Source organism: Mustela erminea, chromosome 5, assembly GCF_009829155.1.
Source record: "Mustela erminea isolate mMusErm1 chromosome 5, mMusErm1.Pri, whole genome shotgun sequence".
NCBI classification, from domain to species: Eukaryota; Metazoa; Chordata; class Mammalia; order Carnivora; family Mustelidae; genus Mustela; species Mustela erminea.
This window is the reverse complement of record NC_045618.1, coordinates 29,620,716-29,648,533: the sequence shown is the minus strand read 5'-3', so window position 1 is coordinate 29,648,533 and position 27,818 is coordinate 29,620,716. Positions and strand designations below refer to the sequence as shown.

At 45.4% G+C, this 27,818-nt stretch overlaps 1 protein-coding gene across 5 annotated transcripts in view; it reads left to right on the top strand.

Annotated features, from left to right (window-relative positions):
- PEAK1 (pseudopodium enriched atypical kinase 1) overlaps window positions 1-23,905 on the top strand; it is a 306,975-nt gene extending 283,070 nt beyond the window's left edge. For all 5 annotated transcript variants that reach the window (XM_032342363.1, XM_032342360.1, XM_032342362.1 and 2 more), the window contains one exon: window positions 17,073-23,905. In XM_032342363.1, coding sequence (XP_032198254.1) covers window positions 17,073-18,236 — 1,164 coding nt within the window. In that variant the 3' untranslated portion in view covers window positions 18,237-23,905. The remainder of the gene's footprint in view (window positions 1-17,072) is intronic.
- Window positions 23,906-27,818: the final 3,913 nt, after the last annotated feature.

Sequence of the window (27,818 nt, the reverse complement as noted above, 5' to 3'; positions counted from 1 at the left end):
TTATCATTACAGCCCAGGGGACCAGAAACACAAACTCACCTGACCTCCAAAGCCAAGCAGTCAAGAAGCATCCTCTAGAAAACAGCTATAAAAATCAGGCCACCAGACACCCATAAAAGTTCCATTCTATGGAATACTGGTGCCCTGGAGACTGGCAAAGGGAGAGCATGAAGATGGTACCTGCTAGTCTTTGTATGGACAAAGACAAAGTGTTCCAGCTGACTCCTAGATGTGTGTGTTACATTAGATGTCTGTCCCTCACACTGGTGCTTTAATATAAGCAGATGAGCCTCCTTCACTTTAAGTTCAGACACAATTGGCTGCCTCTTGGGTAGGGAAGTCCCAGCAGGTAGGCTTTTTAAGAGGGGTTACTCAGACTGCTACATTACAGTCTTGTGGGTCTTAGCCCTGTTGGGTTTCAAAGTTAGATGTTTTGGAGGCTTGTCTCTCAAGTGTATGTTTTAAAGGTTGTGATACCTGATGTAGGATTTAAACCCTTCATTCCTCAGGGAGAAGCTCCAGGTTTTGAGTTTTCTCCCTGTTATGGGATGCTGCACCAGGGGCAGAGTTTATGGCAAGATTGTGTCCTATTCTTTCCTACCCATGTCAATGTGGTTTTCCTCTTGTTTACCCATGTGTAGTCATCACTCAGCCAGCCTTTGGATTTTTTTAAGAGGAAATTGTTCCATATGTGGCTGTAGACTCAGTGTATCCATGGGAGGAGGTGAATTCAGGATCTTCCTACCTTGCCATCGTAAACTGGAACCCAATAAAGAATGGACTTCAAAGTCCAAAAGATCTGGGTTCAGGTCCTGGCTCTGCTACTTAGTAGCTTTGTCACAAATTGCTACTCTAAGTCTCAATTTCCTTAGCTTTAAAAGAGGATAATAATGGTACCCATCTTTGGGACTGTTTGGCTAAAAGAGAATAAAACATCCCTGATAAGGGGCACCAGGATGGCTCAGTCAGTGGAGTGTCTGCCTTTGGCTTAGGTCATGATCTCAAGGTCCCACGTCTGGCTCCCTGCTCAGTGGAGAGTCTGCTTCTCTCTCTCTCCCTCTGCCTTTTCACCAGCTGGTGCGAGCTCGCTCTCTCACTCTGTCTCATGTTCACTCTCCATCTCTCTCTCTCAAATAAATAAATAAATCTTTAGAAGACAAAAATCCCTGTAAGTGTTCACTCCTTTCACTCCCCAATTGTGTCTTCCCTAGGTTACTTTAAGAGCCTTAATTTCCTCCTCTTTCAGATGTTTACAGTGATAATCTGTGGGATTGGGGTTAAGATCAAGGAAGCTAATGCATGTGAGTTTTTAAAAACACAAAGTTCTAGGTAAACAGGTAATGTTCTTCTTCATTCCCATAGTCCCTTTTTATTGGTTCTATTTCCTAGTTCAAAACCAATTAACATATCTAAATAATTTTTACATGTTAATTTGGCTTAGAAAGACCAGATGGTGTCTTAGTAAATTAATAGATAAGTTAAACAATCAGCCTTACCTGTCTGTCATGACAGAATACATATTTGGACCAGACCTTCAGCTGCTCTCTGCAGTTACAGCACCCATACCACTTAACTGTCTGTTGGCGCTGGCAGAGTGACCCTAGGCCCCAGCCCACACTTTTTAAATTAAACTGAGGGATAGACTGCAGAGAGGGGAGCTGAATTCTAGTTAATGCATTACTGTTGAGTCTAAAAAGGCATTTTGAGATTCTCTGTAGCACTCAAGAGCTGTTAAGTCAATTGGGGTTATGGTGCCTCATCTATCTTGGGCCTTTATTGCTATAAGATCGCCAATGCAGGATGAGTACCTATTTCAGAATGGGGCATTGAACTATCTGTTCTTTCAAAACAATTGAGAAGTAGGGCTTGACTAACTTTATGTATTATTGCCGTGCAATCTTGTCTCTTTCCCAAATCAATGGCCTAGTATTGATTTCTTTGCTTGTAATGATGCAGAAGCAATCTCTAAAGAACAGGTGGCGAGTGGTTATATACTGGGAGTTGTTGGCAGGTTTGGGAAAGGATGTTTTACACTAAATGGTGAATACAAATGTCTATTTGGAGACCCTCTGGGTGTTTGTAGAAGTACCCAATTGATTGTGCAACCTTAGAGGAGTAAACTACCAGGACACTGTGAACCCTACCTTTGCGGATGTAAGCAAAAGGGAACAGCAGTTGGCTCACACAAACAAATTTTTACTGTTTGTTTTCTTAAAATATCCCTTCCCATACTAATGGAATATAGAGTAGGCTAACAGGTGTGATTGTCTCTTGAAGAGACTAAAAGGTCTTTAAAATGTTGCAGAAGGAAATCAGTGCTAGAATTTAGCAATTTGAACGCCAAAGGATAATGCCCCTGTTGCAGTGATTGAGTACTAAGATCGTTACTTTGGGTGTTGTCTTAGTTTGCTCGGGCTGCTCTAACAAAATATCATAGATTGGGTGGCTTAAACAATAGACATTAATTTTGTCACAGTTCTGAAGACTAGAAAGTCCAAGATAAAGGTTCTGGCTGATAAAATTTCTAGTGAGAACTCTCTTTCTAGATTGTAGATGGCTGCCTTCTCCCTGTGTCTTTAACATGGCCAAGGGGGGCAATAGAGGCTCTCTATTGTCTCTTCTTATAAGGATACTAATCCATATCAAGGCTCCTCCTCTATGACCATTTCACCTTAATTACCTCTTTGTAGGCCCTATCTCTAGATACGGTTTAATTGGGGGTTAAATTGTATAATCCAGGACTCAATTTCCAATGGGAGGGGGGCATACTTCCCACATAGCACCAAGCAATTCTTGGACACCAAAAAGTTATCCTGCAATTCAACTCAACTCAACTTATCTACCTCGAGATGGCACCATATTTCACAGGTCAAGGGTTCAATCTACCTGTCCCGCTCCACGAACATCAGATACCCGTCACAAGCCCAGGTTGTTGCCTGTGCTTCTGACCAGCGGGCTGTAAATTGGAGGTCCCCACAAACCCCTGCTTGGGTTCAAATAATTTGCTAGATCAGCTCACAGAGAAACATCTTACTTAATAGATCACTAGTTTATTAGAAAAGGATATAACCGGGGCCCCTGGGTGGCTCAGTGGGTTAAGCCTCTGCCTTCGGCTCAGATCATGATCTCAGGGTCCTGAGATCAAGCCCCACATCGGGCTCTCTGCTCAGCAAGGAGCCTGCTTCCCCCTCTCCCTCTGCCTGTCTCTCTGCCTTCTTGTGATCTCTGTCAAATAAATAAATAAAATCTTAAAAAAAAAAAAAAAAAGAAAGAAAGAAAAGGATAGAACTCAAAAACAGCCAGATAGAGGAGATGCATAGAACAAGGTATGAAGAAAGGGTACAGAACTTCTCTGTGCACCACACTCCCCAAATCTCCATGTGTTCACCAGATTGGAAGCTCTTCAAACTCTATCCTTTTGGGGGTTTGTGGCGACTTCATGATTGATTAAATCATTGGTGATTGGCTATTGATTCAACTTCTAGGCATTCTTCCTTTCCAGAGGAGATTGGAAGTCCCAAGTGGCTGCAAATTCCAATGCTTCAATCATGTGTGTGGTTGGTTCCCCTGGCAACCAGCCCCCATCCTAAGTGGGATCCAAAAATCACTTTATTAACATAACAAGAGACACCTTTGTCACTCTCAATACTTATGAAATTCCAAGGGTTTGGGTTGCTGTGAGTCAGGAACCAAGAATGAAGACCAAATATATTGGAGAAATATATATATATTAACCTTGTCTTATAATTCAGACTATCTCAGGGGTTAGCACTTCAACATATGAATTTTCAGGACTCAGAATTCAGTCTGTAGCATTCTGCTCCTTACTCCCCCAAATTCATGTTCTTATCACATGCAAAATATATTCAGTTCATCCCAATAGGCACAAAGGTCTTAAATCATCTCAGCATCAACTCTAAAGTCTACAGTCCAGAGTCTTATCTAAATATAACTTAAATCAGGCATGGGTGTAACTCGGGGTCTGATTCATTCTGAAGCAGATTTCCTCTCTAGGTTATGACCCTATGAAACTAGACAAGTTATGTGCTTCCAAAATACAGTGGTGGCCAAAAAAAATGAAAACACTAATTTGAAAAGATCTGTGTACCCCTGTATTTACTGCAATAGCCAAGATATGGGAAGAACCCAAGTGTCTATCAATAGATGAATGGATAAAGAAGATGTATATATGCACGAATGGAATATAATGAAATATTATTCAGCCTAGAAAAGAATGAGATCTTGACATTTTGTAAAACATGGATAGACCTAGAGGGTATAACGCTAAATGAAATAAGTCAGACAAAGATAAATATCATAGGATTTCACTCATATGTGGAATTTAAAATCAAAACAAACGAACAAATGATAAAAGAGACCAAAAAAAAAAAAATTCTCTTAAAGACGGAGAATGAACTGATAGCTGCCAGAGGGGAGCTTCATGGGGAGATGGGTGAAATAGGTGAGGGGAATTAAGAGTGTACTTGTAGTGATGAGCACTGAGTAATACATAGAACTGTTGAATCATTATATTGTGCACCTGAAACTAATATAACACTATGTTAATTATATTTCAATTTTTAAAAAATGCAACGATGCAATAAGATAGTCCCATTCTGAAAGGGAGAAATCAGAAGGAAGGAAGGGGTGATGGATCCCAAGCAAGTCCAAAACCTAGGAAGATAAATTCCATTAGATACGAAGGCTCACAAATAATCCTCTTTGATTCAGCACTCTACCCTCCAGGCCCACTGGGGTGGCAGCATCACTCCCATGGCTCTAAACACCCTGCTCCTTTGGTTCTTGGTAAGGGCCCTGCTTACACTGCCCTCTGTGAGGGACCATCTACATGGCTCCCTGCTAAGGTAGCCTACCACTGAGGTGCTGGTCATCCTGGCTTTCCAAATCTGGAGAGGTAGCCCTACCCTTTGAAACCCAGGAGGAAACAGCCTTATCTCTTAGGTTTGTGATGGGAGTAATAAGCCCTGACAAACTCTGAAACATCCTCAGGGTCATTCTTCCCTTTCCTTAAAGAATAATGCCCTTTCACAGCTGAATAGCTCTGTGGACCAGTCCTGTCGAATCCAAGAAGTCCAACAGCTTTCCTTCATTCCATCCTGCTTTCTTTTTCCCTTTAGCTCAAACTGGCAGTGTCTTTGCTGGGAGAATCCTCTTCTATTTCTGGCTTCTCCTGAGATGACTGATTAAGGTCATGAGTCACACCCCTGATCTCTTTAGACAAATGCCTGTTCAACCCGCTATTAGAATTCTTTTTAGAATGAACTTATTGTTTGTTGCAGTATGGATAAGCTTAGAATTTTCCAGATCTTCAAGTCTTGCTTAACAATTCCTTCTTCAATTTCTGTCTCCCCTTTTGCATGTATACTATAAGCAGTTAGGAGGAAACAAGCTGCTCCTTCACTACTCTGCTTAGAAATCTCTCTGCCAAATACACAATTACATTACTCACAAGTTCTGCATTCCATAAAATACTAGAACAAGTTAGCCAAGTTCTTTGTCATTTGTTTTTTATCACTTCTCTTATTTTCTAATAACATGTTCCTCATTTCTGTCTGATTCATCACCAGAATAACCCTTAATGTTCATATTTTGCAATAGTCTATTCATGATTATCTAAGCTTTTTCTGTCGTGGATCTCAAAACTCTTCCAGCTTCTATCCAATTCCAAAGCTGCTTCTACATTTGTGGGTATTTGTTACAGTAGTACTCCACTTCTTAGGACCCCAATCTTAGTCTGCTCAAGCTGCCATAACAAAACACCGCAGACTGATTGGATGGCTGGACAGCAGAAATGTCCATTCTCCCAGTTCTGGAGACTAGAGGGCTCTCCTCCTGGCTTGTAGACAGCTGCCCTCTCACTGTGTCTTATGTCGGGGGTGAGAGCGAGGGAAAGAGTACAGTGCATTTAGGGGTTAGGGCTTCAACATACAAATGTAGGGAGGACACAGTTCAGTCCATAGCATTATTCTGGTTTTCATTCAACAGCTTTAGTAGTTCTATTGATCTTAAACTAAAAGATATCACAACACATAATAAAGAAGAGTTAATTTAGAGTAAGCTGACACGGGTCCAAATTCTGAATCAGTCTCTGTGTATCTCCAGGTAAGTCATGTAACCTCTCTTGGTTATCATATGAATGGATACTAACTGCTCTACTTACCTCATAATAAGATTGTTATAACGCACATGTGTTAATGTGGTGAAACTCCTTTCTAAACTGTAAAGTACATATAAAATTATGCATTATTCTTATTAACAGTAATGGAAAATTACTGCTCAACTTTTTTTTAGATCACTCATTATTCTTTAATATTGGGTACTGGTCTGAGTGTATCTAGATAGGTTCTGCACTTACATGCTTTCTTTCTCATTACTTCAAAGATGTAAACATTTCTCCTTAAAATCATGAGAGAAAGCTACTAAATGCTAGCATCCTCAAGAATATTAGCACTGCCCCAAATTGGTAACAAACCGAGAGTCTGATATTAAGGAAAAATTTAATAAATTATAGTAATGTCCAATGGAATGTCTGTGGCCATTAAATAGTAATTGTGAAGACCCTATAAAATCATGGAAAACATGTTTTGGTAAAACATCACATGAAAGTAGCAGAATACCAAATAGTATGATCGTAACTTTTTAAAAATTCACGTACAAAATGGTAATATGCAATTAATGGCTATGTTAGAGTAGTGATAATTATAGGTGATTTTAATTTTGTTTTCTTAAATATAGTCATAATGGTTTTTTTTTTTAATTTTAAAAAAACAGTGACTTGAAGATTTTAGATCATTTGACACTGAGCTCCTTGAAGGCAGGTATCCTTAGTTATTGATCCCTGTAGTTTCATCCTCTAGCACGAATTATAAATACTCCTATTTCATGCTACGCAGCCTTGCACACACTGGTTCCTCTCTCTGGACTGCGCTTCTGGGAAGAGCACGGTCACATCCAGGTGACCTATTTCAGTACCGCCTGAGGGTCCTCAGTGGAAACATACTTTCCTCTGCCGCATCCCATACCTACAAAATCAGAGTCTCTGGCAGTGAGGCCTGGGAAACTGCATTGTTAGCAAACACTCTGGGTGGTTCCTGCACAGAATTTGAGGACTGTCGACATAGGATTTGGGCTTTTAAGTCAGACAGACCCGGGTTTAAATTTGTACTTCAGCAATTTCGTAGCTATGATAATTTGGTCCAGTTACATGCCTTTTCTACACCCAGTATCTTTATCTGTAGAATGGAGAAAATACATCATTCTTAAAGTCATTGTGAAAAATCACAGGAGTCTGTATGTACATAGTGATTGATGTATATAGTGCTCTTAGCATGCTTTGGCACAAAGAAAGCATTCAGTAAATGGTACCTATTTATTCCTCCATGCTCTTCTCCTGTACCTTAGAAAACTCCTGTTTTCTTAAAGAACCCAGCTCTATGAATTTTCTTCTCTGATGTTCTGAGAACATGTTGACAGCTCCTCTCTGTGTACCCACTCTATGCTTAGTGGATTTCTCTATCGTTGCACGATCATGCTACAGTTTTACGATTCTACAGCAGTACTATTATACAGTTAAAGTCACATGCCTTCCCTCCCCACTGTTACACCTGAGCTTTCCCATGGCAGGGACCATAGTTTATTAATGCTTGTATCCTTGTTACCCTGTTGATTTAATATATTTAGCATCAGATAGCAATATATACTATCCAAAATAGTACCATGTACATAATGGGCATTCAGTAAGTATTTCTTGACCTTTCAGAAAACATTTACTGTTGAAAAAATTATGATATCTGTGTGGGTTTACAGAAATACATGTGAATAAAACAAAACCTCACCCTCAAGAAGCTTATATTCCAATGGGGGGTGGGGTGGGACAAAGGCATAAATTACTCTTAAACAAGACATTATAATGAAGGTTCAGAATGGTATGTGGAAAGGTAAAGGTGAATGACAACTAATGAATGAAAGAAATCATTGTTAACACTATCTCAGGACCAAACACTTCACTCTGTTTGTAATGAATGAGTGCCTGAAGAGAATATTGAAAAATTTGGCTATGGAAAGATCTGGAACCACATTTAGAGATTTGAAAGATGAGTTCAAGAAGTTAAACTTTAGTTTGTGTTTTATGGGAAACTACTAAGGATTTTTAAAGAGAGAGATAACATAAGATCAATTAATTTGGAAGAAAACTGGTGAAATGATTTTAGAGGAAAACTATGATGGGAAGAGTCCAGAAGAGAAACCAGTCATGATGCTACTGCAGTAGTCCGGGTAAATACCCGAACAGTGGGAAAGAAGGGGCAGGTGGTCAAAGAGCTGAAACAAGTGGTAGACCATGTCTGGTGAGAGGCTGGATTTAGGATGAGAGACCACCCCAGGAGGAGAGTCTACAAAATCAGGAAAAGGCCTACTCATCTAAGTGACCCAAAGCAGGAACAGAGGGCAAGGACCCACAGATCAGAGAATGCAGGATTGCAGAAAATTTGAGCAGAATAAGGAGAAGGCAGGAGTTCAGTCTCTAGTAAATCTCAAGAAAATGCAGTTTTGGTAACAGTGGGAGCAGACACCAGATGCAGCCAGTTAGAGTGTATGGAACAGGGAGGCTGTGGGTGTGGTGAGCACAGCCTACTTTTGAGTTTTGGTGAAGGAAAGGCCAAATTGATGCCCAAACAATATTTAACCTTCAACTTCTGTATCTGTCTCATTCATGTCTCCTTTTATCCCCTCATCACTTGGGAAGCCACCACCCTACAGATCAGACCTGTCTCTGAGCTGCGTTTAGGCTGGCCTCCAACCCTTAACTTCCCTGCTCTCTAAATAAAACGTACCACAAATTTAAGCATGAACTTGAAACTTCCGTGTCCTGAATAAAGTCTACCTTGCTTTTGCCTCCTTTCAAAGAATCTGGGTAGCCACTGACCAAACATGTAGAGTAGACTCTACAAAGTAGACTCAAGACAACTTTAGAAGAGCAGCATTCATCATTCATCATCATATACAGGAGGAAACTGAGGCCAGAGAGGAATAATTAGCTTTGCAAAGGGTCACCTACTTCATGGCAGGCTGCCTCTTAACCTCCTGCATGGAACCTGTCCTATTATCTCATACCTGACCAGTGGATAGCCCTGCCACACCTCAGTGTTGTCCCCGAATGGACAAGTGACAATGTTTGCCTACTAGCAGAGTGGCCAGTTGGTAAAGTTATGACTCAGTCTCAATGGGGCATTCTTTATCACTGCTTTTATGGGATCATTTTATAATAAATGCTGCTCTGTGAGACCACAGAAGGAATTTGGATGAAATTACTATGGGGAAGATGACAAAAATCTCACACAAGCAAAAAGTATAAATTCCTGCCTTATTTGTCCGAGAGTCCCAAATTTGGGGTAGTATTTATCTTCTTGTTTTGAAGGAGTCCAGGTCTTTGTTCTCAAGGCAGGAGCTCAGAGAGCTTAGGGAAGATGTGCACGTCCCTGGTACAATAGTGGGCTGTTTCCTTTCTTCCACCTATGTCAAGAAGCTTATAGTAAGTAGAGGTGAACTGCGGACACCACCATCTTTTATTGCAATTGACCTGAGTCTTTGTTTATCTCATTTGGGTGGATGCTGAGAAAGCAAGACACTAAATGAAAACGCATTGACAGGAATAACTGATTGGTAAGAGTTTATAACTAGTTTAGACTATCGACACAGGCAATTAATTACTGGCTTAGTAATAAGGAAAAAATTATAGAGGGGAAACCACTTCCACTTTCATAATTCAGTACAAATATGTTCCAATATTGAAACTTCACAGAAAGCCATGGGTCTGTACGAGTATGTAGCCATCGTAGGTCAGTGTCCACTTCATGAATGAATGCGGCTGAGTGCGGACAAAAGTTCCTAAGAGTGTCAACTGGGAATTGGTTTAGGAAGGAAAGGGATTTGGGTACTCACATAAATCTGGAATCAAAATGAATAGTCTAGTGGGAAAAGGAAGACATGGCTTTCACAAACAAGGTGAGAAAACCTCGTTGGGAGTTATATATTAGGATTCAAGTTAATTGAACTCCTAATCTGTGCTTGAGATGGTTATTGAACTCCGCTGTACCTCAGTTTCTCTAAGGTGAACATTCTGGGCATCATTCTGTCAGCCCAAATTACTAGCTCACAAACACAAGTGATTTTCTTTTCATCCACATGCTGAGTGGGAGCATGAAAAGATTTAATGGGTACAAGCTACAAATAAGATAGTAAAATCTTATACAGTTGCCTTTTTTAATTTCTCTCTAGACTCCAAAATGGGTTTCTTGGGCATATGAACATTTTTGCAGCAGTTCAAGCTATAAATTACCTGGCCTACCTGACAGAGCTCCTGGCAAATTCCTAGAGCATGGAGTTCTGAGTACCTGGGGCCCAGGTGGCATTTATGTATTAAATACTTAATCCATTTTTAATATATTGGTAACAGCATTGGATGTGTGTGGGTCTTGGCTCTGTAGCAGCAAGCAAAGCAATACTCCTAGGTTGATCAAGGAATTGAGGTCAAGGAGATCAGCCTGTGTTGCCAGAGCAAGGCTGTACCAAATACTGGCTATCTGTTTCACATTTGCAGGTTTTCATTCTGTGTGCCCTCCAGTTTGCAGATAGCTTTTGTGTAATGTGACAAAATGGCGCAGATGGTATAGTGTGTGTGATCTTCAGTGTTTCTCATTTTTGCCCCTCTACAATTCATTCCCTACAATATCCATCTGACTTAAGGCTCACCGTGGCACTGTAAAATGTGTAGAATGTGTAAAATGTGTAAAATGTGAAAATGAGATTTCCTGCTGATAAAGTGGAAGTAGGCTGAAGGCGTACTAGGCTGACTGGGCCCATCAATGGAAAATTAAAAGCAAATGTGGAATATTTTTGAAGAGTCCTGTGTTTTGTAATTATTGTTTTCTTTGGGGAAAAGGAGAGGAAATTGAATGGAATGTTGCGGAACATTGTCATTTTATGTAGGTTTGTGCAGTGCAAAACCCCCAAGCCTTTAGGGCAGCCCCGACTCAGTGGACAGCCCTCGTTGTTCAGGTTTTACTCATTTGTGTCATCAGGCCATGAGCATTCATTACTCAGACTAGTCTGCCATTGTCCCCTCCCCATCACCTTGCCAACCTCCATCTGTTTCATAAAAGCTGTTCATATATTCTAGCTGCTCTGAGTGAATAACCCTGTGGCTACCCCAGATCAGATGTAGCCTCCCTCAGTATTTTGTACCCACATATTGAGAGCACGCACAATGTGCCTTGCCCCATGGTAGGCCCTACCGATACAAATATCTGCTCTCAAGACAGACCCGGCAAGTGTGCTGTCTGTAATAATAGAGACGTATGCAAGAAACACAGAAGGGAGGTTTAGGGTGTTCAGTGCTTTCTCTCTTTGACAGAACTGACACGTGATAATGGTTTTGAAAGAGTAAGTAGGAATCCCTCAGGCAGATGAGGGTGTAGAGAGAACACCTGGCAGGTGGAAGCTGGAGGCGGGAGCTGGCTGCTCATAGTTCAATATGGCGGAAGTGAAAGAGACGTGAGAAATTAAGACCGGAAAGGGAGGCCAAACCAGGCCTTTCTCCTGTGAAGGTAGTGGGAGCCACTGGAGAGTTTAAGTGTTAGGCAAGTGGGATCCAATTATTTTGAAAGATGGATCTGGTGTTTGAGGGGAGTCACATGAGCGGCAGGGAGACCAGTTGGACATCTTCTGTAGTACTCCATGCCAGTGATAAAGACAGCAATAGATGATGGAGACAAGAGGATAATTTGAAAGTTGTTTGGGAACAGAATCGATTAAAATTGGTGATTGGTTAGATGTAGGGAGTGAAGATAGAGGAGAAATCCAGAGTGAATTTGATTTCTTAGCCAGCTGTTGGGACAGATAATGGCACCATTCGCCAAGAAGAGGGAGTACTGAAAGAACAGGGGTTTTGGTGGGAAGAAGAGTTTGGGTTTGGTTATGTTGAGTTTAAGGGTCTATGGGATGGGACCTATGGGGCGGGAGGGGAGGGTCAAGTAGGCCATTGTAGAGATGAGTGTAAAGCTCTGAGGAGAGTCTGGGTTACAAATGTGGGAGTCAATAATATATCAAGATGATCGAAGCTATGAGCTTGCGGAAGGGAGTGTGTCCATGAGTAAAGAGGACAGAGGGCAGACTCCCCCCACCCACCCTCCGCCAACAAACTAGCATGTCAAGGAGCCTTTGGGAGGAAGAGTCAAATAAAGGAGAAAGGATAATACCACTCCATTCGACAACTGATTTATTCCACAGCCACTTCCCTACTGTGGTGCCAGATGTCCACCTTCTCCCCCTACCTCCCCACTGTGTGGCCTTAAACTGAATATCTGTTCCACTCCCCAGTGCTGAAAGGACAGCAAGATGTATGGATGTCCTCTTTACCGGTTCCAGGCGTTGTGGGCATTCTGAGAGGGTCAATGGTATCAGGCACATAGACTTGGTCTTCTTCCCAGCTGCTTTTAATGGGGATTTACAGTCAAAGCTCCCCACACTCTGCTTTTTAAAAGTTTGCTGTCTAGGTTGAGATTATTATTATTATAAACATAAATGCTTTATAATGGCAGATTTGACTCAAAGGTATGCAGAGCAGTTGCCATGAGCAACACAGAAAATGAGCCTCTGTATTGAAGGGAATGTTTGGAATTAAACTTTTCAGCGTGTGTGTGAGGAACAATTATCAGGCTGTTTTCCCCACGAAGATCAGGTTGTGTAAGCATTGTGTGCTTTGACCTGGGTCTGAGAAGGCCTCAGGAGAGGGCTCTGGCTCTGGAAACACTTTTTTTTTTTCTTTCCGCATTTTTTTGCATCAGTGGCTAAAGGGCTCCCCAACCCACTATATTTGGGGCTCTGGCTAGATCACTTTAGGATTTTTAACAGATGGAGAGTGCTAAGGAGCCATCAGATACTAGTTTGGATGCTCAGTTGCTGCGAATGAATAGCTTTCCTTTTCCTTCTCTCTCCTCCCTCACCCTCATTAACTCAGACAACTCCTTTCCCCACAATGTTTGTGGCAATGTTTTATCCATGGTGGTGGATGTGTAACTACCCCTGGCTGGCTGTCCCTTGTGATGGGCTTCCGGGTTCCTCCGGAGAAGTGGCTCAGGAAGGGGTGCTATCTGGGAGGGCAAGCAGGCCAGGGTCACTGTGCCCAGCACGTGCATCTCTTCCTGTTCGCAGAAAGTGCTCCTGTTGCCTGAATTTGGCATTGCCACCTTCACAGAACCAGTAACTGGTCCACAAAGACGGCCTATGGCATATTGTACGAGAGTCAACCCTCCCCAACCTGGTTTTGTTCTCTTGCTGCAGCTTCCGAGGAAATGACTCCCGGATGGTGATACCACAGCTCCCTCTAGTGTCGCTGTGGCTCAGGCTCTCGCGGAGTTTTTCTTCCCTTCCAGAAAGTGCAGACAGGACAGATCTGTCAAAATTGGTGGCAGGTTAAATAGGTTTTTCCATATGTAGTCAAAACAACTATGAGATGATTTTTCTCCTATTAAAAAGGAGAATCTTACATGAAGATATGGGACCATTCCAGCTCCTGTTTTGTTCCTGTTTCAAAATTTAGGGAAGCTTAGAAGTCCTGTGGAAATCATTCTTCTTAGGGAGTGGAATCTCTTTGGAAATTCCTGCAGTTCAAGCCAGCTACCCTTTTAGGGAAGGAATGTAAACTCCTTTCAAGAAAGATAAGTGAAAAAGGGAGGCCCAGAAGAAGTCACTTTGCTCCCTGGTAGAGAAAATATCAGGTAAGGGAAGGAGGTCAAAACAACAACCGGCAGGAGAAACCCTGTCCATTTGTTCTGGAAAAGGCGGCTTGTTTTCTGAAATAACTTTTGGACTAGAAATTTATCATCTGAAGTCAGGTCATTTCGAGTTTCCTTTTTTAAACTAAAAGAGTCAAGTTACTAATATTTGAAAAATTGCTACTGTGTGGTACATAGAATCCTATAATGTTCCTACCTAAACTAAGATCATCAGAAGCTCATAATAAAGAGTTATGAGATACTCATCATAAAAGAAATCCTATCTTGGAAATCTCCATAGGTCTGTATTTTGATTATAACTATTTTCATGCTTGTAAACCAATTAGAAACCCTAGTATGTGTGTTTCCCTCTTTTCAGACTTTTCCCATGTCCCTTTACCTTTTAAACTAAAGTGACCCATTATTCTTCAGCCTGTCTCTATATTGTAAGATGGAGAGATAAGGGAGGGCCACCTCGGGCCGGCTATCCAGGCAGGCCATTTTCCTTCAGAGCATCCAGAATGGTTGAACAATTTATCATTTCTCCTTTGTAAATCACTTTGATCCTTTATCTCAAGTTGATCCGTGAAACTAAACATAAATTCTTGTTGTAGTATCCATGTTCTTGTCTGTTCACACAGCTCTGAGGAGTCTTACGAAACCTTGTGTGTCTCTGTGTGCAGGCAGATACCACCTGAATAACACGATGTGAGGACCAGTCACAATTAGAATACCCTCTCCTCTTCCAGTGCCAAACCACAGAGTGGCAAGTTTTTTTTTTTCAGTGCAGCTTAGCATAGTAGAAACTACAGAGTGGTCAGACACTTCTCCCTCTCTCTCTCAGCCTTGGACTGGGTGTGTCTTAGACCAGAACATACTGCCAGTCTGGCTTGTTGCCTGAGTGGGGAGAGGGAGGTGGGCAGGATTGGGCGTTACCTCTTCCTCTCTAGCTACCTCCACCCAACCCATGGTCAGAGAGCCTCATTGCTGGGGCAGGTGGCTCTCAAAACTCAAAGAAAGATGCATTTTTTTGTTTTGCTTTTCTCTGTTTGAAAAAACATGAAGATCTATAGTGTGACATCATGTTTAATGTTTACAGGTTATAGTCTTAGTCATGTGCAATGTTACGTTTGTGTAGCTTTGAGATTTATAGGTCGACTCTACAGAGTTGATCTCATTTAATCCTCACAAGTGCCCTATGAGGTAGTAGGTTTCAGGATTTTTTGTATATTAGCCCCAGAGAAATTGGCTGAGATGCTCAAGTTTACACAGTTCACGTCAGGACTAAATCCCAAACCTGCCAAGTCCTGGGTGAGGGTCCTTTCTGGAAAGTGACTGCTAGAGTTTAACTACAGTCTCATTCTACTCAACTCAGTGGTATTTGATTGACTTTTCAAAGACGGAGGAGTTGGAATCTTTGGACTTTCATTCCAGCCAGCGATGTGATATGGAGCAAATTATTAAAATTGAGAATGTGTTTAATGGTGCCATGTCCTAGATCCAACTCCTATACAACTAAAAGATGACTGGTATAAGATTTTTTAAATACCTGCTGACACATAAATATGAAATATTGCCAACAGTACAGTATAGAAGGAATTCATGATGTGATTGATGAGCATATAGGAGTATATATTATTCTGCATGTACAGAGGCTTGGAGAGCTTTCCAAAGATAATATTTTCTGAAAGATATATGTTTGAACTTGAACTCAGCCTGGGGTTATCTCTCTTTCAAGATCAGAAGTTTAGTTAAAGAAAAAATGCTTGATGTGCCCTCAAATTGATGAGGTAGGTGGTATAAGATTTGAAGAAAGAAAGATTTCTGTGGTGTTGATCACTGGTGTCAAGACTCTATGTGTAATAAATATGTATAAATACAGTAAATGAGAGAAGATGTTCCTTTCCCCCAGATACGCCTTTACCTTTGGTCCAGTTGAGGGAAGGGGGCAGGATTCTTTTTGGTTTTTTTCTTTTCTTCTCTTTTTCTTTTTTTTTTCCTGTTATCATGAGAAGTGTGCTTTTGAGTCCGAATCACCTAGTTCATATTTTTCTTAGTAGCTGTTTGAATGGAAATCAGAACACACTCTTTCTCAGACCTTGAGACTCATCAGCACCCTCCCAAGAAAATATTTTTAAAATAAAAACTAGAAAATCCTTTTTAAAATGTGTTTCTTTTCTGTATGACTGCAGCAAAGAGACAGCATGAACACTTCCGGGGGCATGTTGCCAGGAGGCTTGGATCCCTGTAAAATCCAGCAGCATCTCCCTGCTGGAGGTAGGAAACGGGCTCCTCAGGTCCCAGCCCGTGGAGCAGCTGTCCTGACTGGGCTGTTCCAGTCTGTGAATGAGTGTTAGACACTGAGTCTTCCACTGACCGCTTCTCCACAGCCTGTCATCATAATCCATTTAGGGGTGATTTGATTTACTTTTTGCTTGTCTAGCCCTGGACGACTAGAAATGTAGTCGTTTCGGTATATAGAACTCTTGGCTAATGTTTGTGATGAAAAAGCTCTTGCATGATCCATAACCACTTAATGAAATTCTTTTGGAGAGGCCTTCCTGCCTAAATATTGGCCTTTAAAAGAGGCCTGTTAAGAGAAAGCATGAAAGTCAGAGTCCTGCCATGGAAATGTTCATTGTGCTCAGACCAATGATGCTCTCCAAGCTTTACCTCTACCTTGCCGGTCAACCGTGCATGCCTGTTTTGACAATGACATTCATTTACAATTAGGAAAACCCACACTTCACCTGGCCAACCTTATGTTACCCTCCTGACCAGTGATAAAGTAAGGTATCCTGGCTCAATTTATAGAGCTGTTGTTTAAGTCTGGGCTGTAAGCCTCTACAGAAAGTAGGTAAAAAATTATTCTTGGCTGTTCTGTTTTCTAGATGACATACAAGGTGTAGTAGAAAAAGCAAGCTTTGGTGTTAGGCTTGGGTTTGCAAGCTGGTAGCCCTGGGCTTTCTTCTTTTTTCTCTTTCTTTCTTTCTTTCTTTCTTTCTATTTTAATTCTTAAATCTTCAGCCTACTTCAGAGGGTTAGTGTAAGGACTAGAGATAATATACATGAAGTACTCAGCGTGTCGATAGCCATAGGAAATGGCTCCTGCCATTATTACTGTTACTAGGCACAGGACTACCAAGACGCTTCCTGAAGACTTCACTGTAACACGGCCTGTTTCTAACCAGTCACCTCCCCATTACTCTTCCTTTACACCTCGAAGCCTGGTTATGAAAGGGTGTGTTTTACGTTGTGTCATTTGCCTTCTTCTTTCAGATCTGTAAGAGCAAAGCGAAAGAGTCGCAGCAGTACTATCACAGCTTGGCTGTCCGGCAGAGTCTGGCTGTCCATTTCAACATCCAGCAGGACTGTGGTCATTTCCTTGCAGAAGTCCCTAATCGTCTGCTTCCCTGGGATGATCCTGATGCCCCTGAAGAGGAAGAGGATGAAATGGAAGAAGCTGAAGAAGAGGTGAAAGGAGAAACTGATGGGAAAAGCCCGGAGCCCTGCTCTGAAACAGAGCCATCCCAGAAAGCAAGCCAGGGGCTCATCAGCAGGAAGCAGAGAAGCCACGTGGTGGTCATCACCAGAGAGGTTCCCTATCTCACGGTGGCTGATTTTGTGCGGGACTCTCTGGGCCAGCATGGGAAGAGCCCGGACCTGTATGAGAGGCAAGTGTGTCTGCTGCTCTTACAGCTGTGCTCTGGCCTGGAGCACCTCAAGCCCTACCACGTCACTCACTGCGATCTTCGTCTGGAGAACCTGCTGCTCGTCCACTACCAGCCAGGGGGGACCAGCCAGGGCCTGGGGCCCGCGGAGGCCAGCCCCACCTCATCTTGTTCCACCAGGCTCATCGTAAGCAACTTCTCTCAAGCCAAGCAAAAGAGCCATCTGGTGGACCCCGAGATCCTCCGCGACCAGTCCCGCCTCGCTCCGGAGATCATAACAGCCACCCAGTATAAAAAGTGTGATGAGTTCCAGACGGGCATCCTCATCTATGAGATGCTGCACCTGCCCAACCCGTTCGATGAGAACCCGGAGCTGAAGGAGAAAGAATACACTCGGGCAGACCTGCCTCGTATCCCACTCCGCTCCCCCTATTCCCGGGGCCTGCAGCAGCTGGCCAGCTGCCTTCTCAACCCCAACCCTTCTGAGCGGATCCTCATTTCAGACGCCAAAGGCATCCTCCAGTGTCTGCTGTGGGGCCCCCGGGAAGATCTCTTCCAGACTCTCACCATCTCTCCCAGCCCGGCGCAGAGGAGTGCCCTGCTCCAGAACTGGCTAGACATCAAGCGAACACTGCTCATGATCAAGTTTGCTGAGAAGTCCCTGGACAGGGAAGGTGGGGTCAGCCTGGAGGACTGGCTCTGTGCTCAGTATCTGGCTTTTGCCACTCCAGATTCCCTCGGCTGTATTGTGAAGACCCTGCAACACCGCTAGTCTGTCCTGGTTGCTACTTTTCTTTCATTCCCACCTTCCAGTCACCTGTGCACTCCCCATTCCCAGTGCTCCCATGGAATTCAAAGAAAGAAGAGAGACCAACCTTCCATCCCTGTCCAGAAAAAAATGAGTGCCCTCCGAAGGCTCATTCACGGCTCCACACCGAGTGCAAAGCTCGGTCTGTCTTCGCTGTACGGTTGTGCAGTTCCCTTCCATCAGAACACCTTTCACCCTAATTGTCCCCAAATGCAGGAAGAAAATGAACATGTCCATCCCAGAAGGGACAGCTCTTTTGGTATGAACTCAGTGATCTGTGTCCAACTCCTCCATGATTCTGAGTATCACCTATCTTTTTAACTCCAAGTATTTATTCTCACTAGCAATAGACAGATTTGACCAGTCTTACCATCATCCACTAAGCTCTCACAACAGACTTCTTTTTATGTCTTTAAAGGATCAATCACTGACTCTCTTACCAGGCAGAACTGCTGTCCTTAGCATCAGGCCAGTTTTGTGCCTAGGGACTCTATGCTTTGTTCCAGCAGATAGTCAAAAGGCAAGGAGAGATTTCGTCCTTTGGTCATGGACGCATTTTCCCTTGTCCCCGGTAAGTAGGTGAACTACACGGAGGACGGCCCGGCCAGTCTCTCCTCTCCTGCCACTGCCTGACTCTCCTTCACCTCAACTCTGTCCCTACTTGCCAGTGAAGTTCGGGTTTATCAGCCACTTGTGTCCCCTTCCAGAACTGACCCAAGGGGGTGTCACCGATGCCTCCACAGGGTGCATACAGTTTGGCTCTGATAAAGAGCTGGCAGGACACCCGGAGATGATTTTCCACACATGCAGTTCCCTAGGGGGCCCCCCCAGGGGTCGTTGTGCTGGCTTTGATTACCGTCAGAGCTGGCAGTGTAGACAGCCATGGCTGGTGGAGCCCAGATCCCCATGTTCCCCTGAGCGGTAATCAGCCAGCTTCCTCCTCTCAGTAGCCAGTGTTAACTAGTCTCCCAAATGCTGTAGCCATCAGCTATGAAGGAAACGGCTGTCAGCTGAGCTCTGAGATCTGCTCAGAGGGCACAGCGCACTGGCAGTGAGGGCCAGAGGCCAGGGAGGGGAGACGGCCACTGATGAGACTGCCGGTCTCCTCACAACGCTGATCTTGACAGAAGAGGCTGCCTCCCAGTGGCCCCGGGAACATTGCTCCTTAGAACTCTGTGCAGTGGCCCCGGAGGATGGCTCGCAAGGATGTTGAGTGCTGAGGTTGGTGCCTGCGAGCCATGCCACACGTGGGGTCCATGCTCCTCTCCTAGGAATATATGTGCAATTTTTGTATGGTTTTTTTTTTTTTTAGCTGTATATTACAGTGTTTGTGTTGCAATTTTACCTGAAGCAAGTTCTACAGAAATCCTCTCCTTCCTCCCTTGGCACATACACATTTGCGCTAAGAAATGAGGGTTCCTTCTGGGGGGCTTGGGGTGGGGGGGGACGCGGGTGCGCTTGTTTTATTCAAAACTGTGAGTATCTGTTTACTTCAACCTTGAAATCCCAAGAGTCACTCAGCTGTGTGAGTGTGCATACACGTGGGTGTGCACACATGTGGGTGTGCACGTGCATGCTGGGAGCAGAGGCCGGGCCTCTCAGGGGAACGACCTGTGGCAGGGTTGAGAGATGTGTCCTCTGCGTCTCGTCGGCGAGGGAGCCCTGGGACCCCTCCCCTGCCAGCGCAGAGCTTCTGAAAGCCAAGACTGGTTGTGCAGTATTACTTAGCACATTAGTGGCCTTTGGAAATTTCTAAACTTTTAACATTTTTAACAGCCTTTTTCATATGATTCACCTAAATCAAAGAGGATCAAGAAAGGAGAAGAATGTATTTTATTGTGATCTTCTTTGTGTGTTTTTGTTGTTGTTGTTGTTGTTGTTTTTAAGAAAATGGGCCATGTGAGGCTCCCCATGGAGGATGCCCCTGTCCTCCTGGCCAGCCGTACAGGACTCCCAAGGAAGAGAACTCACTGGCCCACAAACAGCCTGGCCTCCTCTAGCCAGAGTGCAGGGCTCGACCCCTAGGAACGGCTGCCGAGCGGGCCCACCGCTGCAGGCCAGCAGTCTGCTCCGTCCGCGGGTCCCAGGGCATGGCTGCGCCTCGCCTCATGGCCTGCTGTTTCATTCACCTTAGCAGAGCCCACGTGCACATAAGTCCTTGCCTAATTATACACTGAAGTAGCAGCACCCAGACCACTGACCATGTCAGCCAGCACATTCCCTTTGCCGTCCTCCCCGCCCTCCCCCAGACGGTCCGCAGATTGATACACTTACTCAATGTCATGCTCGTGGTGCCTTGCCCATGTAAATTTGAATGTTGACTATTTAATGAGGTTTCATATTTAATGAAGAATGTTCCCTGGGCCCTCTGTTTGTTCTCTAGGTATCCTTTTCCTTTTCCTTTTTTTTTTTTTTTTTTTTTCCTGTTTGACTTGGATCCAGCCTTCTTCGTGTTAACCCTACAGTATTCTAGGCATGGACACCCTCGAATACCGTTACCCTAGAGCACTGGTAAACCGAGTCCCTCCCTCGCACCAGATTTGTTCAGTACTGTTTTTATATTCAGACTTGTTAAGAGCAAAAGATGAATGCCACCTAGTCAGAGAAGGGCCTCAGGCTTCCCAGAGACAGGTGGCTAGATTAATTTTTCTCTGCAGAATATGAGGTAGAGAGGGAAAAGGGTGTTACGGGTTCGAGCAGAACAGACAAAATAACTATCTCTAGACAAGAAGTACTACATCAGATACTCCTTGGAGTATTTTTCCAGAATAGGGAAATTTGGTCAGCTAATGTCACAAATTTTTTTTACACTCGCATTTTAATTACAGTAGGAACTTTGAATTCATTCATCAACTGGAAAGAAACCCTACCTTCGGACACAGACGGACATATATGTGTTAAGAGTTTTGCATTATGACTAGGATAGCACTTTAAGTTTTCTCAAGTCAAGTTACCGTCTTCAATATTATTTGGAAATTTTTTCTTTTCTGTTGAAGTCCGTACTACAGATTCTTCCATTTATTGAGAGTTTGAACAATTAAGCCACCTTTGGAACTTTACCTTAAGCCGTGTGAGCAGGAACAATCTCTCTGACACATTTCGGTGCTAGAGAAACAGGGAAGTGGGTGGAGTAGCCAAGACGAAGCCTGAATGTATATATAGCAGAGTGCCTTGTTCCGGTGACAAGCTAGTCTTGGAAGGAAGAGAATCCGATGTCCCACAGCGAGGACTAGGACTGTGATGCCAGCCTGAGGGAGAGCCCCTTAGGTGAATGTACACTGATGTGATGCTGAGAAGCTAACTCATGAAGAATGACCGCCGGAGGGGAGAAAGGGCAGTTGAACCTATGGCGTCCACATGAGTGAATCATGAATGAGACCTACCAACCCCCAGACGAAGTGAGAATTGGAGGCCAAGAGGACGGCAGTGGGTTTCAAGTTTTGCCCTCTGGGGATGAACTGGGTGAGGTGTAGGGAGGGCACAAGCACCCGCACCACTGACATTGGGGGGTCAAAGTAGAAGGTACCTGTGAGGATTTTAAGAGTCTGGGTAGCCTTTCATCATCAGGTCAAGTGGGGGCCAGTATTGCTTCCAGACTCAGAAGAAGGTTGTTAACATAGAAAACTCATAAGCCAAGACATCTAAACCTCTAGAAATAGTAATGATATTTCTGGGAGGAAAACTGTATTTTAAGGTTTCTAGTATTGCAATGAAAGAACTTTGGGGCCTACTAAATAATAAGGCGTGGAAAGATTGCACTTAGCTTCCTAAATTTGAATTAAAAACTCTTCCGTTAGGGAGGTAACCTGACTTGGCTTTGCCGGTAACCTGCAAATATAATATTTTCCCCTAGATTATACTGACAGTGATCTGAAAAAAATACAGACTAGTCCCAGAAATCAGGATGTACTCAGGATACTGCACTGTAATTCCAAATGATTCTAGGTGTTTGAATGAAGTGTAGACATACTTGAAGAGGAGGGAGAGAGGGACTTGGCACCCCAGGCCAACTCTGACATGTTTTTTACTGCCCTCACTAGTTGATAAGGATTGCAAATTCTTGTCCAGCCTAACGAGTGAACAGGATGGCAGCCCACGAGACTGGGTTATTAGTTTTACCTCATTGAAGCTCATACTCTCAAAGGCCCGAAGTGCTACGCAGAGACAAAGCCAAGTGCAGCCAGCCCCGAAGGCCAGCTGTCCATGCTCATGGCAGTGCCGAAAGTTGGGAGTCTGTGGACCAAAAAAGATGCCATAAGGGAAGCCGGGGAGCTACAATGCAAGATCCCAGATAGTGATGATACCAAAGAAATCCAGCCTTTTTGTCCAGATGCTTTGAAGGGAAGGAGGTTGAGTTACAACAGATGCCATAGAAGGAGAGCTCACATACATTCCATGTCAAGGGATTTGGCTGATAAAATAATCCATCCTCCAAAAAAAGCACCTACTTTTTAAAAATAAGTCCATTTTGTCTATTAGGAAAAAAGATGATGGTGATGATGAAAGCCGTGGTCCCCAGTATCTGAGGAGAGGGAACTAGTCCCTCTCCCCGGGACGTGACCATGGCTGTCGCCCTGACTTCATCTTGGGAACATTGCATCCATGTGATTCTGAGAGCTGGGCAATATTTTCTCTAGGAGACTGTGGTAGTTTCAGTAGGTTTGTTTAAAGAACTCCTGGGAGGTTTCTTAACAAATCCAAGTCATTTTTATAAAGCTTCCTACAGAGGTGGTTACCACTCGTCACCATCATTTAAGATCTCCAAGTGCCCCGAATGTACAAGGTGCTACACAGCTGTTAACATCCCTTCTCCGTAGCTGTTTAAAATTAGAGTAGGTTTTGCATCAGCCACTGTTAGAAGCTGCCCCACCCAAGTGAGCTGCCCCAGCATTCCCATCATCCCATCACATGCTTCCCCCTCCAGAGAGCCTCTGGGCTTAATCCAGCTTCTCACCTTTAACCCATCCTCCTCACCCCCATGCTTTTTTTTTTTTTTTTTAAGAAAGTTTCAGGGAATCAAAAGAGGTCGGAAATTTTTTAACCTAGCAGAAGTATAGAGTCATATATTTTGCTACGACTATTATTGTATTATGGAAAATCCACTTTGCCCGTCTAGTGTGTGGAAAGTGTGTGTGTGTTTGCACTCACGATAATTTGAATGTTGAACAGCCCTATATGGCTTCAGGGTAGCATTTTTGAAGGAGAAACCACACTGCTTCAGGAAACCTGCTCCAAGTGCTACTCGGTTATCCCTTCCCTTGCCAGTTTTTTAAAGAGTTCTGTGTGAACACACTGGGGTGGGATTTTCTGTTGATACGCAGGGCATTTTGGCATGAGATCAGGGCAGAAGCAAGATGTCATCCTTGTCAGTATTTGAACCATGGCAGTCCTCACTGCAGTCTCTCCTTAGTTCCCCACGGCTCTGCCCACTCCCTATAGTGGAAAATCTTATTTCTCTTGCTCTTTACTGGAGCTTCAACCCTCTACATATTTTAGAGTTGTATAAATCTACCCATGTAAGGTCCCCTCTGTCACCAGGTGGTGCCGCCCCTTGGTTTGCTGTGGTACTTTGCTGTGTTCTCTGTGGCATCATGTTACTGTGTAAATAAAATTGTTTTAATATACACTAAAAACGAGACGGGCGTTTGTTTTCTCAGGGACCCTCCCATACTGACACACGGGGGAGGGTTTGCTTGCAGACGCGGTTGGTTTTGCCCCCAAGCGTTCATGCCCTCTTGGGTCTTTGCTCCCCGCTGACCTGGACGGTATTTCCTGTTCATTCCCTCCCGGACCTGAGAAAACTAGCCCCAGAAGACAAAGAAGGCCTTCTGCTTTGCCTAGCGCTCCCTGAGGGCTGCCGGTCCGCTGTGTGCGATTGCCCCCTGGTGGCCAGTCTCCATACAGCCTTCCCCGGGCTCGTGCGGCGTTTGAGAGGCTTGGTTATACCCGGGTCTGGTCACCCTCCGTGAAGGGCTCCCAGCCGCGCAGACAGTAGGAGCAGAGGCCAGGCCTCGTGCAGCATCGAGCTTCATCTGCTACAGAATTCGCATAACTTTGCCTGTTCCTTAAAGTGTGTGCAGGAGTGTGTACTCACAGGGTTCTCAACGAGGGCCAACAGGCAAATATGCTGACCCTTAAGTAGCCAAGAGGCCGCCTGGCTTAGGCAGGAAGAGTCAGCAGTTGGCAGGGGTAGCAACAGCTGCATCATTATTATGAGTAGAATGGATGGAAATGCAAACGTGTAGATTCTAAATTTAGACCAGATTTTACACCTCTAAACCCTGTATGGTGGACCCTGTACCCACACTGGTGTTTCTGCTCCTCTCCGCTAGCGATCATTCTGGAATTTGCAGATATTTAAGGCATATTGCTATCCGGTGGTTGCCAGACTCGAGTTTTGTGTTGTCAAAGAAGCAAACCCACACTGGCTTGGGCCTCAGAATTCCACCTGCACCATCTGGACCCGGGAGCAAGGGTTACAACAAAAGCCAGGAGTCAGCCCGCAGGGACATAGCACTTCCTGCCACAGCTCTCAGCCTGCATGCTGGGGAGGGTCCAGGGAACTGCCCTTTCTAGCTGTGAGCACAACACACCGGCTTTTGGGGGGGCGGGTACAGCTGGGGAGGAGCGGTCACAGAGCAGCATTTATCAGCCAGGCTGCGGACTAGAGCTCCGTTGACCTGGGCCTCAAAGGGTTTGGCCTAGGTGGCGGGACCAGTTCAGGGTTGCTCCAGCCAGATATGGCAAGGAGAGGCAGATCGAGGCTCAAGAGACTGGAAGCTCTGTTCTTCCAGATCATTCTACCCAGTATGGGATCCAGTCCTGGAAATTCTACCAGTGGGTCCTCGGCAAGACCAGTCTTCTCTTTTATTCTGGGTTGTGCAGGCATTAGGATAGAGCCTTTGGTTTCCATATGCCTGCAGATTGCTTTCAATTCAGATCCAGACAATCTGGATCTTTCCCACCTGGGATTAACCAGTACAAGTTAGTCTCTGGACTCCTGGGGCTGTGAGTGTGCACCCTCTGCTCCGGGAGCTCTTTGCCTGCTCTCCAGGGCCCAGCAAATTGCACTTCCTTTAAAATGAGCCTGTGCTCTGATAGGGAACTTCATTGGTGCCTTAGGAGCCAAGAACTGCATTTGGCGGATCACACGCTGTTAAGAGAGGCTCTAGGCAATTATAGCTGAAACTTAAAAATTGGATTCTACATGGTGGGGGCAGGAGAGAGCTGGATGCCAAGATCCGGTTCTCCCAAATTTGCAGACCTCTGAATGGAAACAGGCTGCCTTGAGCACAATCCCTGACTTCCTGGATATCACAGGAAGGTCTTAAAGGTACCTGGAAGCAATCAGAAAGCGGAGTGGTTGGTGCTGGTCACCCGTCTCAGCTGGAGAATCGGAACACGGCTTGGGAAGAATGCCAGGCTGCTGGGGAAGCCGCCCAGGGGGACCAGGGGCCCTGAGCGGAGGAAACCCTGTGTGTCTGAGGCGGGGGCAGAGCTCACAGCTGTGTGTCCCGTCACCACCATCCTCCACTCGCCAGCCCATGCTGGAGCCAGAGTCCCCAAAACAAGGCATCAGAAGGCAAGACCAAGTGAAACCTCCACGCCCACAGCTCATCTTCCACTTTCCCTCACCCCAAGCCCCTTGCCTCCCTGCACCATGACCTACCGGAGATCCCGGTGCACGTCTGAAACCACCCCAGCCCCATTGCCCCAACCTTCCCAGCCCAGGCCCCACCGCTACCCCCTCTCCCTCCCCATGCTAGGAAGAGAACCCCACCTCGAGCATCAGCCTTGGCAGACCTCCCTCCCTCAGCACCCAGGCTCTGAGCTGCTCAGCTTCCACCCTCAACTATTCTCTGTCCTTAGCCTCCTGCCCCCAGGCCTGCCCCAGCAGGGCAGGGCAGCTGGCCTTTCCCAAGCTGCTCAGCGCGTACCTGGCCTGGGCCCTGCTCCAGAGAGCCCCCCGGGCTCCAGCTGCGTGAGTATGGACAGCGACAGCGGTTCAGGCGTTCTGCAGTCCCACATCATCCTCACTCCACCCCTCAGGATAACTCCATCCTGCCCATTTTCCTCTCAACTCATCAAGGCCAGGATCTCAAACCGGAATCGGTGCACCCTTAACAGCCGGGTGCTCTTTCCTTATCCCCTTCCTGCCACCTAAGTGTGACCAGGATGCTGGGGGGACCGCAGCGCTCGGGGTAGAGCTGCCTGGGGGTGGGTGGAGAGCCTTCCTATTCTCATGAAGTGCCACGTGCCGGCAGGAGTTCTGCCCCAACCCTGACAGGACAGAGAGGCCGCCAGCTGGAGGGGGAGCACAGGGCACAGCCGCTGCCTTACTGTGTGCCTGGAGAACAGTTTGGAGGAATGAGACCAGGGTCTGCAATGAATCGTCTTCCTTGGAAACCAGAGGCCTGTCTGCTGGGCCAGATATTTACCTGCAGACAATGCAAGGACCTCTGGAGGCCCACTTTGAGTCCCAGGGATGCCAATACCGCCTTACAGGTGCTGTCCCAGCCAGGCAGGCCACCAAGGGCCTCTCAGCACTGCCTGGGGCCAGCCGCAGTCACTTCCTGCCTCCAGGGAGCCAGAAGCCTGCCTTGAAGGGATCTTGAGCACATTCCTTAACTTCTGAACTCTGCTCAGGTACAGACTGGGGCCCCGTTGGCCGTCCCCTCCAGAGCAGGTAGCTGGGAGGATGGGTGGGTGAGGTGACGTTTGTGCCAGTGTTTTAGCCTGATTTGCTAGAAAGTAGGGCGGAGACGAAGCCTTCAGAAGGAAGCTGGGGAAGGGAGAAGAATGTTTTGAGGGTTCAGACAAAATGGATCACTGCCCGAGAAGGGCCTTGGAGAGAGGGAGGCTATTTGAGGGACGAGACCCTGCTGGCCCCATCTCCAAGCATCTGCACCCCTGATTTTACCCAGTCTCTTGACCTCCAGCCAACTTCAGGCCAATCCATCCCGTCTCGCAGAATGGGTGAGGGCCCCAGCCTGAGCGCCGGGCAGGGGTCCCCTCTTCAGAATGCCTGCGTCCCCATGGGACAGGCTCATCGGGGATCTATCTAAATGAAGTGTGAAGGAGCTGGGGGGCAAGGTCGAATACACTAGAAAACTGTGGTGGTGCCTTCCAAGGTGAAGAAAGCTGGCTTCTCCAGAAAGCCAGCCCAGGGTGCTTTCCAGGAGTTAGCTTAATTTTATATCCACAACAATCAATCCTGTGAGATAGGTTCTAGAATTGTGCCCATTTTACCAATGAGAAAACAAGAAGTTTTGTTTGCCCCGATCCCTCCATCCCTGTGAGGGACTGGGATTGTCCTCAGGCAGTGTGCCTCTCCCCCAGCTCCCTGGAGCCCATGGTCTTCCTCCCTCCCCCTCCCGCTGCCACCCTGGTACCCAACCACAGATCCTAGGTCCCACCACCCAGCAGCTCTCCCTGCTGTCCAGACCCCTGCAACAACTTCCACCCTACCCGGCTGGCCCCCTTGCTGCCCTGTCAGACATGGTTCTGGATTTTTCCATGCCCACATTGTTACTGTCCTTCGCCCTG